This window comes from Stegodyphus dumicola, chromosome 3, assembly GCF_044657685.1.
Source record: "Stegodyphus dumicola isolate Sdum_Otavi_A_Nest chromosome 3, ASM4465768v1".
NCBI lineage: Eukaryota > Metazoa > Arthropoda > Arachnida > Araneae > Eresidae > Stegodyphus > Stegodyphus dumicola.
This window is the reverse complement of record NC_140770.1, coordinates 116,846,439-116,867,455: the sequence shown is the minus strand read 5'-3', so window position 1 is coordinate 116,867,455 and position 21,017 is coordinate 116,846,439. Positions and strand designations below refer to the sequence as shown.

Genomic DNA, 21,017 nt, shown 5'->3' with positions numbered 1-21,017 from the left:
TTACGATTTGTTTCAAAAAGTGAGGTGGGCTTCGACGCCGTTCTAACTCAGTACACTTTCTTTCTCTAATGTTACTTTGTTCGCCTGAGTGATATACATGATATGGTGTGTTTCAAAACTGTTAAATCTCGAGGAATTTAAATAAGATTCCAAATAGTTTCAGCAGGTAATCATAGTCTGTGTCATTGAGGATATAACAAATAGGTTGGCCGCAGAGTTTGTTCATGGTCAGCAAGCTCCTTTTTTGAACACGAAACTAATGCCTCTCGAATTCTACTTCGTCTAATTAAAATTCAGGAGTTTATACTTCCTGCGCTGATTAAGCCTGATATTATTTTAATGCTCTAGTTGAGTCAAGCTATAATTAGCTGAAGTATTGTATAACCACAACATTCATTCAGTTGGACTCATGAAGCCTGAAGCAGGTGTGGAACAAAGTACATGAAAGGGTCTCACATCTGCCTTATACCTTAAAAGAGGTTATATCGCTAATTTGTAAAGTTTGTAGAAAATATTTCAATGTTTCTTTTTCCGTTACTATTATTTAAATTATCTTATCCTTTTCAGATGGAGACATACGTTATATTCTCTGGCTCCATTTAGCCTATGTTTTAAGCTATGCAAGTGGTTTAAAACTTGATTTGCAATATTTTTTACTAGTCATAATGAATTTTTTAATACAAAAAATTTTTTATAATAAATTTGGAGAGAAAACGTTTTGCATTACTACCATTCATTAAATTTAAAAAAAAATATTTTTATAATTCTTTTAAGACATTTTAAAGGGCGAATTACATAAATATAATAGCACTTGCTTACCTCTTTAGCTACATTAGAAATGTGGATAGTGATGTCGTTTCCTGATACACCAGCTCCTAAGATAACAACTTTCATATTCTGAAATTTAGATTCCTCCCGATAATCATGGTTGTGCATCAATAGACCTTCGAAAGTGTCAAGACCAGGAATTTCCGGAATATGAGGCACTGAATAGTGACTGAAATAATGAAAAACAGTTCATTAGTTTCGAGGGCAAATAAATATATTTAATACAGAATTTCTTCATCAATTCTAACTTCGGCGTTCTGAAAAGCGTTTTTCGGCGTTCTTATTGACTTCTTTATAGAGAAAAATCTTTTATATAAATAATCTGTGTAGAAAACTTCAGTCAAAGTAGACAAAGAAGTTGCATTTCCCGAAGTTCTTAAAACTTAAGCTTACCAAAACTTGGAACTCAATTTTTTGGCTAAATTTAATCTAACTCCAACTCGAATATCATCAGAGAGGACCTCCGCATTTTGATGCAGTGCAAAAGTTATTTCTCATAAAATAAGAGGAAAAATCCCATACATACATTATATATAAGGAAAATTAAGTATTACTAACATTTTTAGGAGGCGTTTGAGTAGAGAGCATCATATTTGATTAAGATTGATTAAGTTGATTTTCATTGATCTTCAAGAAATTTAAACTAAAAATCAGTTTTTGACTATCCTATTCATTTTCAGTTTACAAAAATAACTATAAATGGGTTTTTGATACATCTTTAACTATTAACATGCAGTTTTTATTCCATTCACTTTCAGAATAGATAAAAAAATAAGAGTCATCTGATAAAATAATAAATTAATTAATCGTTAAATGCAGCGCTTAATTATTTTCGAGTGATAACTGAACAACTTATTATCTTAAAAGGAATGTGCGCCAAGTCGTAATAAAACAGGAAAATTACTTCGAAAAATTGCTTAAATTGTTTCGAGATCCTTTAGAAAGGGTGTGATAAGGCAAAATCAAAATACATAAAACAAAAACAGGACTACTGAATAAAGTTGAGACAGAAAAAGACAATCTTACGACAAATGATGCTGTGTTGTTAGATTTAAAGACCATTATTTTGGTGCACGATAGTGACGAGTTTTCCCAAACAGAATGAATTTTTATGATTGAGCATTACTTCGCAACTCATTCTTACGAAAAAAATATTAAAACGTTCATAACGACCTTGCCAAATGTGAACGTAACAAGTTAATGATTTTCCGGTTAGTAACCTGATCCCCTGGAAAAATGAAAGCCTTCACCTTAAGAAATGAAGTTGGCCGTCCGTCTCTTTTGAGTACATAAAAAATACAGGAAGTCAGAAACAAAATTTCCTAATCATCAATTACCAAAACTATGGAAAAGATGGCATAGCAATTAAAGTTATGCGCAGAGAAATAATGTTCAATCATATAAATTTATTCTCCTTGGGAGAAAGTTATCTCATCTTATACCAAATAAATGGGTTTTAAAACTCACGGGATAAACTGCAACTGAAATTTCTAGTGGAATATAACTTGTATCTGTATAGGAATGTCATCCATTGAAAAGATTTGCCTTTAATAGCCATTCTGGATTTTCAACAATTTTTGAAAATTTGATGTATACAACATTTGGATAAATTTATATAAATATAACAAGAAGCCTCGGCTTCCTTAGTCTGTGCATAAATCACATACATATATACATAAAATACACAGGTTAGTTGTATTAAAAGTGTAGGCATTGGAATACTGTAATAAATAAACATGTTCTTTTGCATGTACAACAATACATAAGAGATGAAAAAAGTGTGTACCAACATGCATGTGCCCGAATGATTTGACCGACACGAAACTTAATCTAGAATAAAATTAACTATTAACAGTGGGTTTGGGTATAATTTAAAAAAAAAAGTCTTCGTACATTTTAAGAGGTAAATAGCATATTTTTAATTCTTAAACAGTAAGTTATTCTGCACGCGTTGTATCAGTGTTTATAGCCTTATATTAGTGTACATTAAATACTTAAGTAGGGAGTAGCGCCAAACAGAACTTATACTTTTATATTACACTTTTGTGAAATTTACGCATTATCATAGCTAAAAAAGATTTTATTTAAAACGCCATAATTTAGCTCAACATTTTGCCCTTAAAATATTTAAATTAGACTGATATTTAAATATCATTCTGGATTCCCATTGAAAGGATCGCAAAGAAAGCAACTTGATGAGAAAATACTGCAGTAAAAAATATCAGGGAAGTTCAAAAAAATAAGGAAGTAAATATTCAATGTTAAAATATCGATGAAAAAATAGAAAAACTTTGCAAGAACATAGAAGTGAAGGAAAAGAAATCGCAAAGTATTAAAAATTCTGTATTTTTAAGGGTTAACGAAATATAAAAATTTTTACGAGAAAACTTATGTGGCCTTTTGTATTTTTTCATTATGTTTCGCAATTCCCTTTTAAAAAAAAAAAATCATGATATTTTGTTCAGCGATTTTTCGGGAAGAGAGAAATCGTTAATTATGACGAAGGAAAAAAATAGAAGCTGAGGAAAAACATGCCTTCCTGGAGAACGTAATAAGTGAAATTGGATCGTATCCAAGTTACACATGGAGTAAAACATGAAAACTGTTATGCTGCCAGTCCATTTGCTGGAATTTGACCCCGGGTCAAAATTAGCTCCTGGTTTGTCTTAACTTTTTTTTTTTTTTTCTCAAGATGCTTCTTGGGCGATGATTTCCTCTTATATTCTCCACAGTAATTTCACTCGCATGTTTCTGCCACGTTGATTTCAACGGATGCCTCTCACGTTACCTATTCAGTACTTATTACCTGTTTAATTACCTATCGCAAGTTAGTAATTTTGAAAGCTTATAAATCACTGCAGTGGCTTCTATACAAAATGCATGAAGTGCTTTGGATCTTTTTTACTGAAAATTTTTTGGATGCTAATTTAATAAAAAAATTTTAGATATTAATTTAAATTTATAATTGCATTTAAAAATACAGCATGACGGAAGGGATTAACAAATAATAGTTCCGGAAACGTATCCATTGCAGACCATTACAGCATCATACACGAATCGCGCTCTTTCATTCGTAGCAGCATCACGAATGTCAACGAACCACTCAACTGTGCAGTTACTGTGTTCCAGAGGTTCCACATTTTCAACTAGAGTATGAAACTTTAAAAAGAAAATAAACAAGAAAGCAATTAAATTTAAGACAAAAATTTGTGTCATGTAGATAAATCAATACACTATTATACTTTACTTTTATATGTTGGTACAGGCCGTAATGCTTTGCATATTCTTCTAAATAACGGAGAAGGGCCGTATGATGCAGGTAAGACTGCCCTCCACAACCTGGAAAAGGAAAATCGGGAAAAGCCATAACTTCCTTTGGTAAATTCGTCCTGAAGAAATGAATAAATAAATAACCAAATGTGAAAGTGCAAGTTTAAAAAACGTACTCTGATATTCATTCCTTTTCAAACATATCATCCCAATGTAATTATGTTAAAATATACAGGGCATAAGTGTATACAAGGCCTATTAACTTAAATTTCTTCAAACTCTATTAGACTACCAACCGAGATATCGCTCCGTTTGAAAATGGACAACAAAGTCTTATGAAGGCAAAGCCATGCCTACGTATTTTTTCACCTGAGGCAAAGAGGTAAATGCACGCCTTTATATACATTCAAAATTAGATGTATCTGTATACGTCGATATTTAACAAAGGTAATAATATAAAACTGTATCATAAATCTTGTAATATTTTTAATCATAAAGTCAAAAAGTAATACCTGTAATGATTTTTAACTTTAAAAATAAAACTTTAAAAGTACTTTTTTGATAAGCAAACAAAAAAAAAAAAAAAAATAAAAAATAAAAAATAAATAAATAAATAAATAAATAAATAAATAAATAAATAAAATAAAATAAAAAAAATACACCGAAATAATATAAATACTACTGCAGTTAACGTAAAAATTATTACATTAATATTCAAGCTTTTTTTGTAATTGAATATGCCTTGCTTTATTAAAATCTACTTGCTCATTTAATTATTATTTTAAGTAGAAATTAATAATAGTCAAAAGATTTGGGGAAGGGGGGCAAGAGAAGATTTTTTTTTTTATTTTATTTTTTTAAGATCCTAGAAGCTTTTTTAATCCTAACATTGTAAGGATCTTAAGTTTTACTAACGTTTATTTTACTTTAAAACTTTACTACACTTCTTATTTTCCACTTCTGGCCAGAATTAAATGTGTTAACTCGTTTATGCAAATTATACGTGCTAACGCCCAAGTATGTAAGTAATGGCTTTTTGCCAAGTGTTAGAGAGAGAGAGAGAAAGTGAGCCGCCTTGCCACTGTACTCCGCACGAGTTTTCAATCAGCTGCTGTCCACCTTTAAGGCCAGAGGTTTAGTCCCCTTGATATTTTAAAACGTACTGTAGTTTCGGCAGTTAGCTTACTACATACGTAATCTTTTAAAAGGCCAATCTTAGTAATAGTCATTTGTAAACTAATTCGAAGTTAGCTCTTATTTAAAATTTTAGTTAGTAGTTTTATATTTTTAAGTTTAGACCACAAGTAGTTGGTCTCTGTATCCCGAAGTGAGGGAGCACCTGTAATCTTATAGAGAATAGAGGGTAAAGTCAACCTTCCTGCTGGTGTTGTCCATTCCACACATATTTGAACATAGCTTCAGTAAGCTCCTTGTTCCTATTCAGGACACGCAATGTTCGCGAAACAGATAAAAAGAAATACAAGTCCTGATAACATTAGTAACTGGAAACATTAAAAGTACTCTTAACGCAGTTTCCGAGTTCAAATATGATCGATTCCTGAATTGTTTTAAATGATCTGATTTTGCTTTATTAAAATACCGCGATTTTCAAAACTAGATATTCTTCATGCAATATCTGAGGCATTTATATCAGTTGCTATTATTAATATAAGATATTTAAGAGCTAAATAAAAGCTGTTTCTTTATGAAATACTTATAACATGAATATTTCACAACTAAAAGCTTATTTCGCAAAAAAATCGGAAGCTATCTCGTTTAATTTTTGATATCTCCTTTTTAGTCATGAGATTAAAATATCTCTCATTTCTTCCATTTCTATGGTGAAAAAATATTTTTATGGCAAATTAACAATCAAACTTTATCTCTTAAACGTATTTATAAAATTTCGCACCTAGTTTAGTGCTTCTCTTAACCATTCACCTGAGGCAAGCACTTGCTTCATCCTTCATCCTTGTCCTGGTTCTGTATGAAGGCTGAAATAACTTTTCTTATTTTAAGATTGAATTTAACAAAAAGCACAACGCGAGTGCAGTCAAACTTCGCTAGTTGTGGATATTAAAATAACATAAAGTTTTTACAATTTAAAAAGGGATCATAGCAAGACACTATAAATTTTGTCTTAACTAAGCTGGCTCTCAAACTGTTATAGCGCTTTTTGACTTCGGCTGACTGATGCCAGAACTGGAAGATGAAAAGTTAAGTTAATAAAGTTGATAATTAAGATGATAAAGTTGCGAGTGTCTCTGCCAAAAGCTGAATTTCTAAACAATTCGAAAACCTCCATTATATAGACACAAATAAAGAGGTTAAGAGTTAACAGAAAGAAGAAGTGATAGTGCAGATCCAAACCATAAAAATTGGTTAATTAACATAAACACCTTATAATCTTGATAATAAACTTTCGTTAAATCATGAAAGCATGCAAAGTTTATTAGCTTGTGTAAGAATAAAGCACAATATTAAATGGAATCAAATCTAATCACCGAAAAGAATAACTTCTACTGATTCCTGATAATATGTAATGGCAGGATAAGTAAATTAATTAAACTGGCCATAGATTCGTCTTGTTCTGAGAGCGAAAGATCAAAATTTGCTCCAATGGAAATTCCTTTAGAGCATATTAGTAGTGCAGTCGTCCTTTTAAGTGCCGTGCGGCGGTTTTAAACTGACGGCCCCCGAAGCAATTTTATGTGGCCCGCAAATACAACTCAATTTGTTGAACATACGATGTTGCAAAGATTTCGAGATTTTAATTATCTGAAATCGTAGTTTACAATATTTTAATTTTCATTCAAAACAAACGTCAATAATGCACTAAAAAGGCTCTAAATGGAGCTATTTAAATTGCAATGGGATATAAAGATTAGTAAGGATTTGAAGATGCAGATTTTTATTAACTTTTTTCGTTCTTGTTAAAAAATAAATGCATTCAGTTAAAAATTTTTGCATTAAGGCTAATCGATTTATTTAGGAATACATTTATATGTTAACAGCGTTTTTTGAAGTTGATAATTAATAAGAATAGAACCCGTTTGATCGATAAGCATATATAATCCATGATAAGGAGAATTTCTATTAATTTTTCTCTAAGAACTTTATCAGAATCTAAACACCATCAAATCTCAAGCTGTAATAAAAAATAAAGAAGTGTATAAGTATTTATAGACAAGCATACGTATTTGTATTTATGTTGTAGATAATTTGTAGCAAGAGAGATGAAAAATGAGCAATGCCCTCACCGGGTCTCGAACCACGGAGCTCTAGAATACGCTTCCAGCGTGCTGACCACTACCCCACGAAGGCATACTAAAAAGGCAGGAGAAATACCTCATATACTGCCGCTTTTAAGGGGCGACTGGGGTTTTTAAGGGACCCAATCACCAAATCCTGAGTGAGGAGGATCATCATCCACAACCCTTTTTTGTTCGGGCGTCACTGTAGAAAGACATTAGGTATTTTTTAAAGCATGAGAGAGGAAAAATGAGCAGTGCCCTTGCCGGGACTCGAACCACGGACCTCTCGAATACGCGCCGAGCATGTTGATTCCTACACCATGGAGGCATGCTAAGAAGGCGGGAGAAATACCTTATAATGTGATGAAGCAAAATTTAATATGTCAAAGAAAAAGATTATAAGTTTTCATTATTTACTCGTAACATTACATACCTAACGAAGCCAACAAAAATCTCTTGCAGGTGCCAAACTTTAGATTTCAGAGAGAAGATAATTTCAAATTTGAATTTTTCTTTGCGATACTATTACTTTTTATTATTATTATTATTATTTTGCGATACTTATTACTTTTTTTTTTATATTTGCTTTTTTTTGCGATACTTTTTTTTTTTTTTTTTTTTGTACGTTTTGATAAATATTTAGAAAGCGAAATTTAAAATTGAATAAAAATACTTTTTATTTTATTATTAGAAAACTTTCATTTTATTAAAAAAATATATAGCCTGTCAGCTGTTTTCAACTTGTGCATTCGGCCAGGCTTAAAGCTGAGTTTGAAACCACTGCCTTAAGGCACTGGACCTATATAATACTAAATATATGAATAATACGTACCATTTATTAAATAAATAACATATATCATTATAATCATTCTTAAATTTACATACAGGGTGTAACAGAACTAATGATCACAAATTTAAGAAGTGGTAGAATATGATAAAACACAAGCTCCTTAATAAAATACTCAGTGAACTATGAAAATTTAAACACAAAAAATACATGGAGAAAGAAAAGTCGTTTTAATCACTGATACTTACACGAAAAAAATTTTTGATATTCACAGGAATTGTTCAAATGAAAGACCATCAGCTGAAACATATGCAGCATATTGGCGATGAATCTCATTTTAAAGACGCAAATTGATTCTCCTGAAGCCTTAAATAGCGTCGCTATTACAGAACTCGAGACATGCTTTGCATCTTCCAAAGTCTTGGCCAGTCACTTCGTCGTTGCTATGCAACTGGTGGTCGTTCATCAGAGCAATTCGTGTAAATGCTAAACTTTATTTCTTCACTTCGACTGAAAAGAATTTTCATTTTCCATATTCTTAGTACTTATTGTGTTTCCGTGCTAATATTTCACTAACACGCCACAGACCGAATGTTAAATTCGATGGACACTGAGATAATTTGATCAGGATTTAGACCACTTTGAACGAATTGGTTCCATGAGTTTTTGTGGTTTTCTTCATGTGTGACGTGAATACGAACCAGTTTCTCTTATAGCGTCTATCACAAAGGGCATCCTTCTCTTTTGTCAGATAGCACCTATGTGCTTTGCCGTAAACTAAGTAATTCTAATTACACTCTGCCACATGTCGCATTATGAAAACTTTTATTTTTTCATCTTCTGTGACCAATTCTATCTTTATAGTATATAAAAATAAACTGTTTTTAATTTTCTGTTTTATAAATTTTTTGGACTGCGCGTTTTAAATCAAAAAGTCTTATTTGACAATGATATTCTGATTTATAATGAAGATCGTTTGGAGCAAAAACTATTGAGAGCATTGGTTTGTAGCTTTGTGTTTCAATATTTGTGACCTATTTGTTACGTTGCTCTGTCAAAGCATTCATGATTCACGTAGTCAAGCTAATCTCGCGATATTGAGGGGCATCAGACCTGTCATTTATCATTGACGTGGTCGATAAATTACTGATACATAGAAATGCTGCCATTTGTTGAAGCAAAATTTCCGTTTTTTTTTACCTTTGTTTACCTTTGAAATTCAAAACACATATCGCTTAATCAACTGAATGATTTAATAAACTACAAATTTGTTTATTTTTATGGTAAACTGACACAGTTTATTTTATACATAAAATACATGATTTAAAATGTACCTAATCGATGATCTTTACGAAAACTTGCGCTATTTCTGAAACTAACAAATGACGTTTTAAAGGCTACGTAGTCCCATATTTTGGTAAGGAATAGGAATTTGTACAATTCCTGACAACCAGCACTTTTTTTCCTTTTTAAATCGTTTAAAAATTCGTGTAACTAGAACAGTTGATATTGAATAAAATTTTTGGGATTATATTTTATATCATTTCGAATTATAATTAATGCGCAAAATAAACTTGCAGTTTTAATTAGAATTAGTTTTGTATTCTTACAAATTTTGCTAACTGTTGTTAGTATTTAATAAATAAAGATTCCTTCATAATTTATAAGCAGGGCGTATAATTTATAAGCGTTATAATAACGTTTACGCAAATGCGCTTATGTCTACTATTCTGAATAGATGAAAATCATAAACTCCTATTCAATTCTTTCAGTTGTCTCTTCCGTAACATAATACGATGCAGTTGTCCTTAAAAAACGTCGGCCCGAATGAACCCACTTCCTTTGTCAGATATCTCTAGATTGACTATGGATTTTTTTTTTTGATTAAATGCGTTATTTTGAGAAATGAGTTTTAAGCCGCAATTATGTAATATCCGAAGCCAAAGTCCATCGCGTGCCGTAATAGAGATGTGCTATAAATGTGTAAATTATAGAAGAAGGCATAATATAATCAAGCATGGGGAACACCTTATATTTACTACCAGGTAAGCAGATACAACTTCCTCTCACTACTGTGTAAAAGACAGGTGACAAGTGAGAGCAGGTGCGGACACCTGGACGGCTTATCGTGCGGATCCCGCAACTATCTGAAGCTATACTCCGAAAACAATACAAGGGCAAAGTACATGGCCATACAAGGGCAAAATATAGAGTTTTCGGCATGCGGAATTAAACATTTTCCTGGGTACATCGCATGTTAACACATTGCTACACATACTCATACTCGCTACACTATACATTTCATAATATGCATTGCGTTGATCATTACACTGTACTTAAGGCACATTTACAACTCAATACTACTACACTTAATACACCATGTATTCTTTGCAACATACTACGCTGAATATTATTCTTGACAATTCAATATAGATTCTGAACAATGTAATTGATTAAATAAGATATAACTTGATTATATATACTAGTACATAACTTATATAAGACAGACTTAAATAATATCTTGATACAACACATAAATAAATTAAGAGCTCTTAACTAAAGAGTAAAATTGCACATTACAAACAAATTACACATTTGCACACAGAAATACACGTTGTTTTCTTTGTGCTGTACTTATATAAAATACAGATTTAAGGACACAGGACAGCCCATATTACTTTTGATTAAATAACATTATGTTAAAAGTTAACTGTGGTATAAATTTTGCTGTATTCTTAAAACATACCAAAAATAACTTTGTAATTAAACATGCACTGTGTGTATTGGCTACATATTACATTGAACATTACTCTTGATTAAATAACATAGACACTGATAGTAAGTCTTTGCTATATACAACATAACTCTTAATACAAAAAGCTTTACAAAACTGTTAGAAATATACATCGAGGAAAAAAAATTACAGAATGCAAAAAAATGCAATCATTACTTACTGCTGTGAATATCACATGTACAGGTGTTTGGCATCCCACAGCATTTTATATATGAAGCATAATACATTCCATACAGATGAATATTCATAATTGCTTTGCTCAATATTTTTCATCACGTTAACTCTACATGTGCTAGATACATTAAATACTGTATTTGCCATGCACTATGCATTTGATAATATGCACATTAACGCACTGCTATATATAAATCACTCAATACACTAAAATTGACAGAATGCAATAATATTTACATACATAACTACTATAATATTTACATTCTGTGCTCTTGAATACATTAAGTTGTAGTACTACAGTTATAGTTACTATGCTTCCTGCGGCTCAAAGCATAGCTCTGCATGCTACGAGTACTTACACATTTTACCGAGATACTATACACAGTGTGCTATACAATACAATATTCACAATACGATGTACAATATTCTATTTATAAAATGCACATGCTTACATTATTGCACCCATGCATTAATGTGCTCATTACAAATATACATAATTAAACTATTTACATTTGGATAATATTATAGTATCATACTTTACATTTGTTTTTCGTGTTCCCAGCCTAATGTTACTCTGCGCACTGACTCAAGATGGGCTTCTTGCTGAGGCCACTGGAAACCAGTATACATTGATGTTCTGTATCTCTGCGAGATTGAAGTCTGTTATTGTGGACTGCATAAACCTAGTCCTAGTGCTTCAAGTTTGTTCATAATGCTTTTGAGCTTCTTGAGATAGGCTTTAGATTGCTTAATGAAGAAGCGTTTATACGCAATGTCAGTATCAGGAAGCCTCGTGTGCCATTCTTGAGAGGGCAAGACGTAACGTAATGATCAGGTGTACCTACTTCATTACAGACACAATGATCAGTTGTTGCTATTCCCCTTTGATAGAAATATTGGAAAAATGGTCCGTGGCCTGTGATAAAACAGGAAAGAAAAGGGGCTGAGATAAGTCGATATTGAGAAACTCTATGGACAAAGTCATTGGTTCTATCGCCTTGCGATATAATCTCATTCCTCTTGCCATTGTTGCTGAGATTTAATGCTACAGACTAGCTTCAGATAAGATTTGGGAAGCATGTAAAAGACAATAGAATAACAATTCTTAAGATTTATAATATATGAAAATAAATTGCTAACATACTTCAAGTTTTTGTACATGCTTGAATGTACCGACAGTCCATATTCATCCGTACCAACTCGAGGAGAATAACGCCATGTGCCTCCAACATTATCTTGCTGCTCGAAAATATCAAATTGAAACTTTTCAGGTTCTGAAATGAGATGACGTCCAGCACATAAACCAGATACTCCGGCTCCGATGACTGCTACCTACAAAGCAAATATTGGATAAAATTAAAATAAATAAATGATAAAAAATCAAGTATAACCCACAGAAATTGTTTGAAACATGCATGTAGAATAATAATGAAAAAATTTATGCATTTAAAACAATTAGATAAAAACTTGCTTTAATTATGGAATGATTCACATTTTCTGCCATTTCATCCCAAGCAGACGTATAACCTGGAGAAATAAATCTGAATTTTTATAGTTTATCTTTTCTGACGAAACACTGATGTTAGTTTCTATTTCAGATGGGCATTTTTACCTGAAAATGTAATCTCATCGGCCGTATCTAATTAGCAAATCAGTCTTACAGAAATTCACGATAAAAAAAGTATTTCAAGGTTGTGAGAAATGACGTAAGCTTGGTTTAAAATGTTATCAGAAAACACTGCTTGTAAACCATGTATTAAAATTTAAAACTTTAAAAACATTTATTAATTCTTAAGAATAAAATCACATACACTATTTTTAAAATATGGGATAGGTTAAAAATGTCCCGTTAGTTTAATAAGTGATTTCAATTGTAAATTCTTACCGAATATTAAAACGCATAAAAATTCATTTCCAAATATGATTACTAGATGGTAGCACCATGCGGAAGAGAAATTTAAAAAAAAATAATCTACGTTTACGTCTATTAAATTAATACAAAAAGATAAAACAGTGCAATTTATACGTTTTATCAAACTATTAAATATATGATAAGTATATATGAACATATTTATTGATTTACAATTAAAAAAGAATTATTAATATTTAAAGTGTAGCATATATCCAGGCCCAATATCATACAGAGCGGAGAAGACGGCTCAAATTATCGGGGTCCAGTTTTCTTTTCTTAAACGGCGCATTTCGAACTCAGTTTCTTTTTGAATAAAATCTCACGAGACTTGATTTGGGCACTAATTCTCCTTTTATCTGTAAAGTTCAGAAGTTAAAATAATTAACAAGTAAAAATCTAAAAAATCAATTTAATTAAAAGGTAGAAATTTTTTTGCACAATAAAATTTGCTTTTATCTTGAAATGTTTCCAGCTATTGGGCTTGGGGCTACCAATTTTTATTAATATTATTTGTTAGAAGAATATTTTTGAAATTTTAATTAAATGTGTGTTACTTTCAATAGTCTAATCATCTTCAAGTTGATTTTTTTTTATTTTCTTGTATCAAACTTAAAGGCCCGCAATCTCTATCAAGGCCTACATTGTTTTAACAACATTGCAAAGGTACGTTTCAGGCATTTCTGGCCTTCGGTATAAATTAAATGAATTGATAATTCATATTAAAATATACTTTTCTTTAGTTGTTGCTTTTGAGAACAATTTAACTGACACTCTAGGCTGGAGTCTATGTCGCGTATGCTTGGAGCTTGTGCTGCATGCACATTCTTCTACTACTTTAATTCCATAACGTATCATCACATGTGAATAATGTGTCATCATACATCATTTGATAAATACAGAGCTCAGAAATGTTACTTCGAAAATACTCATGTATAGTCAGTTATGTATTCCTTTGTCTGTTTTGATCCTGACGGCCGTCAGGATGACCGAGCTCCGAAGGGGTTCGTATACACGTAGTCGTTTCGCGATACAAGTTTTTCTAATTAAAGAACGATAATCAATCAAAATGGTTTATCGCAATTAGCTTAGCGAAATGATATTGTTGCGTGCGTGCGGGTTCGTAGTAGATTGAATGCATAAGTCCGATAAAAGATTAATAAAATTTATTCTTATCACAACAAAACGCTGGAATTATCCACAGATATATTCTTATACTATCACAGTATCACGCAATATAATTAGTAGCTATATTTTAAACTACCAAAGCGTTAAACAGAACGCAATCCACAGCGTGGAAAAGCTAATCTGATAAACAATAATAGCAGCTAAGTAAACAACACAAATTATCTAAAACAACTGAATGTTTCTCTCCGGCTTTTTAAAGCTTAGTCACGAAAGGGTTCTGGTAACTTTTGTTTTCTCGAGGTTTCTGGAAAGCAAAAGAGTAGAATTACGAGATATCTATTTATTAAATGTTAAATGCGCGTGCTGCTGTATTTTTACTTTTTCGGCGTAGCTTTCTCTTAAAATACGTCTCGTGCTGCATTACACGGGGATATAAAACAAATTCAATTGTAATTCTACTAAAAATATCAACCTAAACACAAAATCCGTAACAATATATTTATCTATCCGTTTTAATTAAAAGTAATAAATCGAAAATATAAAATGCTGTTCCATTTTCTTAGTCACATATTTTTCTCCGTTCTTAGGAATTATGTTCTGAAACTTACCAAAATCGACCATCTCTAATTCCAAGCAATTTTGCGCTCCCGATGATATGATCACCTATACAAAATAATTGTCATTGATGTGCTTAATTTGTTCGTTTTCCAAGAAATATTGGTAACTTTTAGATACTATTAAGGAAATGGCCGCTCAGAATGATTCTTATATCCTTTTGTTTAACAGATAAAGATACAGGTACAGGTAAAAGTGTTTGGGAGCACCGGAAACTTCATTAAAATCGAACAGGTATAGCTCCCAGTCACTAACCGACTATAAGAAGATAAAGCTGATGATATTTCTTTAGCGGGAGGTTTAGAAATTTATTATTAAGAGAGGAGGATTAAAAAGGGAGAAGGGTTAGATGATAGGTTTTTAGAAGGACGTTTAAAATTTTATTATTAAGAGAGGAGGACTAAAAATGGAGAAGGGTTATTAGAAGAAAAAGAAAAACTAGAAGAAGTGGTCATTAGAAGGGTTATTGTGTAATGGATGAATCAATTAGTAGCCCACCGGATGAGACCAGATCTCGAACATTTTGTACCTTTGAGAAAGGAGGGAAATCTAATAAAACAAGTTTTACATTAAGCCAGCATAGAATATATCATATGACAAACTAGAATAATACTTAATATAAAAATCAGAAAACAAAATATAGAATAATACATAATGTGTCATATAATAAAATTTGGAATTTTCCAAATTTGGAATAAAATGCTAAAACATAGAATATATCATAACAAATTTAAAATAATACTTAAATATAGAAAATGAAATATAGAATAATACATAAAGTATAGAATAATGCATAATATATCGTATAATAAAATTTATAATTTCGAATAAAATGTTAAAACAGGATAATACATGATGTATCATATAATAAAATTAATAAAATGGAAGTATAAAATGTAGAATAATATTGTATTTTAGAGTTCATGATCACGAATAGTTTTCAATATTCATTAGGCACAGTTCCTGAGTCATTAAAGTGTTCATGATTATAGAGTTCATATTAAAAAAAATTTCATGGTTTATATTAATGTACTTTACATGACTCATACAATATTCATATCTAATTTTTATCATGACACAGCAATCAGCACCATGGTTCACCTTTGTAAGATCAAAGATCGATAATTGAGCTTTGAAATTCTAAATGACTGAAAATTAAATATTTTGTTAAATTTCGTTGGTTGAAGATAGGGTTACTCTGCATAGATCTAATCCAGTTGTGTTAAGTTTTTCGTGAATTTGTTTCATATTAAAATGAAGATGCTGAAGTTGATGATCATTCTTTTGAAGGATATATCAATATTTCTGGGTGTACGGAATATGAAAGGTTTTCGTGAGAGGACGTGAGAAAAGATAGTGATCACTGTCTCCTTTCTAGCCGCATATACAATTATAAATGTCTATTAAGTTCCTTTGATGAAAATAAACAGGATATGGCCCATGGCCAGTAATATAACTTGTTAAAAAGAAAGGTTTTTAAAAAGGATTTTGTATTATTGGTATTGCATTTGGGGTAGAAATGGTAAGTACGTCATCCTGTAGATGCATTATTCCATTGTTCTTGAAATATGTGAGTAATTTGTTCTTTTATGGAGAGTCTAAGATAAGATTTGGAGAATTTTATGTATAGAAATTTGCTTTCTTGATTAAGAACAGCTTTTTTGGCAAGTTTGTCGACTCTTTAATTACCTGTATTTCCACTATGGCCTCTTATCTATGATATATGAATTTTATTTTAGAGAGGTTATTGATGTCATACGCAACAGAAGATTAATTTTCTGGGTTAGAGATAGCATAGGTGGCAGGTTGACTGTCAGTATTAATATTTAATTCTATAATATCATTTTCTTTCGTTAATTTGATAGTCATATTTATTGCAGAAAGTTCAGCTTAATGAACACTGTTTGCATCTCTTAAGAATCATTTCCAATATTACATATGATTGTAGAAAGTTCTGCTTGGGAATAAAGACTGCACAGCCAACTTTATTATTAATTCTTGAGCCATCTGTAAATACTTTAGTTGAATTGTTTTTACCTTTAGAGTTTATTGGTGTATTTATTTTTGTGTCCGGTACAGCACGATGTTTACTGTAAGGAGGAGGGCGCATTCCGTAATCCTCTGTTATGTATGTGGTCTTGTTATAAGTAATATTCTGGCGAAGTTGGTATACTGTAGAATAAATTTCTTCTTGAATAGATTCGAGATAGAGTGGAATAGTTCCAGCTAAAATGTTGAGAGCAGTACTGGACGTTGTTCGAAGGCCTCGGGTAATACACTCTTAGACTAAAAAAACGACGCACCAAGAAAGAGTTATCCGAATGGGACGAAATTCACTAGAAGTGATGTGCATGTACAGAAAAACAAATGATTACAGTTTGAGAAAAATTGGATGATTTATTGAAGCGATAGAGCTTCACCAAAATGAAGTTAAAAAGTTAAAAAAGTCAGTAACGCGTTTGTCCAGCTCTAGCCCTTATGCAAGCAGTTATTTGGCTTGGCATCGATTGATAGAGGTTGCGGATGTCCTTCTGAGAGATATCGTGCCAAATTCTGTCCAACTGACGTGTTAGATCGTCAACATCCCGAGCTGGTTGGAGGGCCCTGCCCATAATGCTCCAAACGTGCTCAATAGGAGAGAGATCCGGCGACCTTGCTGGCCAAGGTAATGTTCGGCAAGAACCAAGGCAAGCAGTGGAAACATGTGCAGTGGGGGGGCGGGCATTATCTTGTTGAAATGTAAGTCTAGGGTGGCGTGACATGAAAGACAACACAACGGGCCTTAGAACTTCGTTGGCGTACCGCTGTGCTGTAAGGTTGTGACGGATGACAACCAAAGGGGTCCTACTATGAAATGAAACGGCACCCCAGACCATCACTCCTGGTTGTCGGCCTGTCTGCCGGAAGAAAGTCAGTTCGGTATCACAGCGCTGTCCGGGGCGTCTCCAGACTCGCCTTCGCTGGTCATCGGGGCTCAGTTAACCGAGCTAAAAGTAAACCGAGCTGAAAGAGATAAGGTATTGTTTTGTAAAGCGTCAGCAGCTTTGTCATCAAAGCTTTTCAAAAGCGTGGAAGCTTTCTGTCACTGTATCCACCGAAAGCGTTAAGCAGTTTTCTCTAGCCCCCTACACCTGCGGAGAATCATCCAGATGAACTCATTAGTGTCGGCTCTAGAAGTATCAATCACTGTCAGAACTTTGCCCTTCGGGAGTTTTCGAGAAGTAGAATACTTCGAAAGCGATCTGACCTTGTAACAGTAACTGTTCGCTTTATGCTATGGATTTTGTTATCAGATGAGAATTTTGAGGAAATTTGAAAATCAAGACTTTAAAGGGAAAAAAAATATAAATGTTTTAATTTTTTTCCGTTCATAAACCTCCATTTTTATGTATGCATACATGTGTGTGTGCGTGTTTATATATATATATATATTTAAATTTTATGGAAATAAATGTGCATACGGCAGTAATATCGAAATATTTTTGTTTCTAATACCCTTCACTTTAGTTATTGAATTTATTTCTCATATACGATTGCTTGCTAGGATAAAAGGAATACTTTCTCACTAAAACAATATGATTTTCGATAGTTCCCAAAATAGTTTACTTTTTTTAATAAAATATCTTGTTAACTTGGAAAATTTCTTATTTTATTTGCAACTTCGGGTATTTTTGATGCAGAGTTTATTTGAAGCTACGGATATAAATAATATTTCACAATTTACTTGATATAATAACAGAACTAATTAACTAAACATGAATTAAAAGACTTCTTTATTTGCTAATCCATAATTACAGACGTCTAAGTTTTTGTCATGCAATTTTCCGCTTTTGTGTATAGCCATGAGTAAGGAAAGCCGCGAGTTTATTAATTGTGCCATAATAATATTGTTTTCTTTAAACTCTAAGAAAATATCAGTATATTTTAATATTCCGCTACTTATTTTCTTTTGGGGAGGCTAAGAGCAAATAAACAGGTGCTCTTAGAAATTCCTGCATTGAAAAATTATAAGAGCATTAATGAAAAAAGGCATCGGATTTTGACAGATTGATTCTTATGGTTTTATTAATCTCTATAACTTTAATTCTTTCTTTTTCTAAATATATATAGAAAGAATTAAACAGAGATATTAGTCTAATGCTCATACTGCTTACTTATTTTTTTAAATTTTATTTAATTTGACTATGGCAAAGTACTCGAAGGTTACCTGCCTAAGGGTAGGGATGTCTTCGTGGAGGAATTTCTGAGGGATACTGCCTCATATACATGTTGCAAGTGGGAAAAAAAAAAAGAAAACGCCTACGCAGTGAGCTCGTTTCCCGAAACTCGAATTCTGAGCCGAATTATCAGTGTTCAGAGACTTTATTGTTCGTTCGCTGATGGGCCAACGTTCTTGATGCGCTTTATTGAACTTACGGTATTACTTTCAGTGTAGTTACCTAATGCAGAAACATAAACTTTTATAAATATTTATATTTATAATTTGGTTTTCGATATAATGAACTAAGATTTCCCAGAATTCTATATATTCTTAAATTTCATTTTTCAGTATAATAATATGCAGCTATTTTTAAAGGGTATAAATGGTGAAAGTTTTGAAATATGAAAAGAAAACAATTATGTTTGCGCTCAAAAAATGCAAATGATAACGATTTTAAAATAAAATTGTGTAGACATGAAAGTAGTAAAAATGATGAATCTAATCATGTCATGTAAAAATTGTGTAGACATGATTTTAAAATAAATTGATAGTTCCCAAGATAGTTTACTTGGGAACTAATTTTTACATGACATGATTAGATTAGATTTTAAAATCATGTCTATACAATTTTTACATGACATGATTAGATTCATCTTCTTTCAGTTAGGTTTTTCTCAAGAATATACATGCTCAAAGTGCGAATATTAGAAATCATATAAAACATGCACTGAAGTAGAAGTAATCTTGGTAACAGAAATTCAACTAATTTCAACGAATACCCGGGATAATATGATCACAATCTATCTAAATATTTAAGAAAGTCTTGGCAACAGGTTTGCTTCCTATAGGCTCATATTTATTTATTATTACGTACATATGTGATGCTATTTTTTTATACAGAGAATGTTTTCTCCATGTACGGTTTGCAACAAAAAAATTAAATATTTTAATTTCCGTAAAACAAAATACAAAACAGACATTCTAAGGCGAAACTGAAGTGTAAAACCCTTTTTATTCACCAAAATGCACAATATATTTCTACTTCAACTAAAAGAAGCAAAATTAAGTTTTGTTCACATGGCTGGCTGGCTCAGTTAGAAATAAATATATAATATTTTTTTCCTTCTTTCCTCTAAAAAACTAAAATTCAACAAGATACTTTTTTTTTACAAAACAAAACGTGTAATTTATTCATTTTCAATAAAAAATAGTTTATTCTATTTGGATATTGCAGAACATAGGAGAGCTACTTATCGCAAACATACCAGGGCTGCCATCGTGAAGGGCTTTCTAAGGCAAACTGACCACCCCTAATGCAGTCATCCCATTCACCTATGTTCGAAACTAAATCAAACTATCGGCAAGTGTTTTATCATTTCGCAAGGTTCAACTAGACAAAACCAATTCAAAAATTTTATGCGCATACAGTACTAAACTCGACACCCGTAATAAGAGAATTCTAGTCTTATTATATTTCTTGTGCTCTGTAGTTAGCTAATTTTAATGCAATTAGCAGGTAATATCGATATTGGGAAAATTTTAATGTAAACTGCACTTTTGAATTTTCTTTCGCATCATTCTAAATTTTACAGTGTGAGCCAAGTTATACGAACAGATAATAGTTATATATGCCTAGGGGGTACTGACTCGTGGATAGCGGGAAAGAAGTCTTTTTCATCAAAGATACCATATAATAATACGTGGATGACTACGCACATTGCCTTTCATTCTTATCGTCCCTCCTCTAATTTTCAGCGCATATCCTGTTCTTTCTTCTAGTCGTTTTACATTACCGCTTCTTTTCAACATGCACCCTATTTGAAAATACTTGATCTGTTTTTAGAAATAGAGGCTAAACTTTTCTCAGTATCGTAAGAGAAAGACGTTCAACCGAATGTAAGAGCGCATTTCTGTGAGTAAAATTTTGTAGGAAAATCTTCTGCAAAATGCTTCAATTTTATAATAAATATGTGCATAATATATACAAAATTTAAGAACGGATTTTATAATTATACATATATATATATATATATATATATATATATATATATATATAC

At 31.8% G+C, this 21,017-nt stretch overlaps 1 protein-coding gene across 1 annotated transcript in view; it reads right to left on the bottom strand.

Annotated features, from left to right (window-relative positions):
• Window positions 1-12,878, bottom strand: part of LOC118195172 (uncharacterized) — a 49,356-nt gene extending 36,478 nt beyond the window's left edge. Inside the window, 5 exon segments of the mRNA XM_085813221.1 lie at window positions 820-998; window positions 3,855-3,987; window positions 4,076-4,217; window positions 12,252-12,435; window positions 12,575-12,878. Coding sequence (XP_085669347.1) covers window positions 820-998; window positions 3,855-3,987; window positions 4,076-4,217; window positions 12,252-12,435; window positions 12,575-12,611 — 675 coding nt within the window. The 5' untranslated portion in view covers window positions 12,612-12,878.
• Between the last annotated feature and the right edge of the window lie 8,139 nt (window positions 12,879-21,017).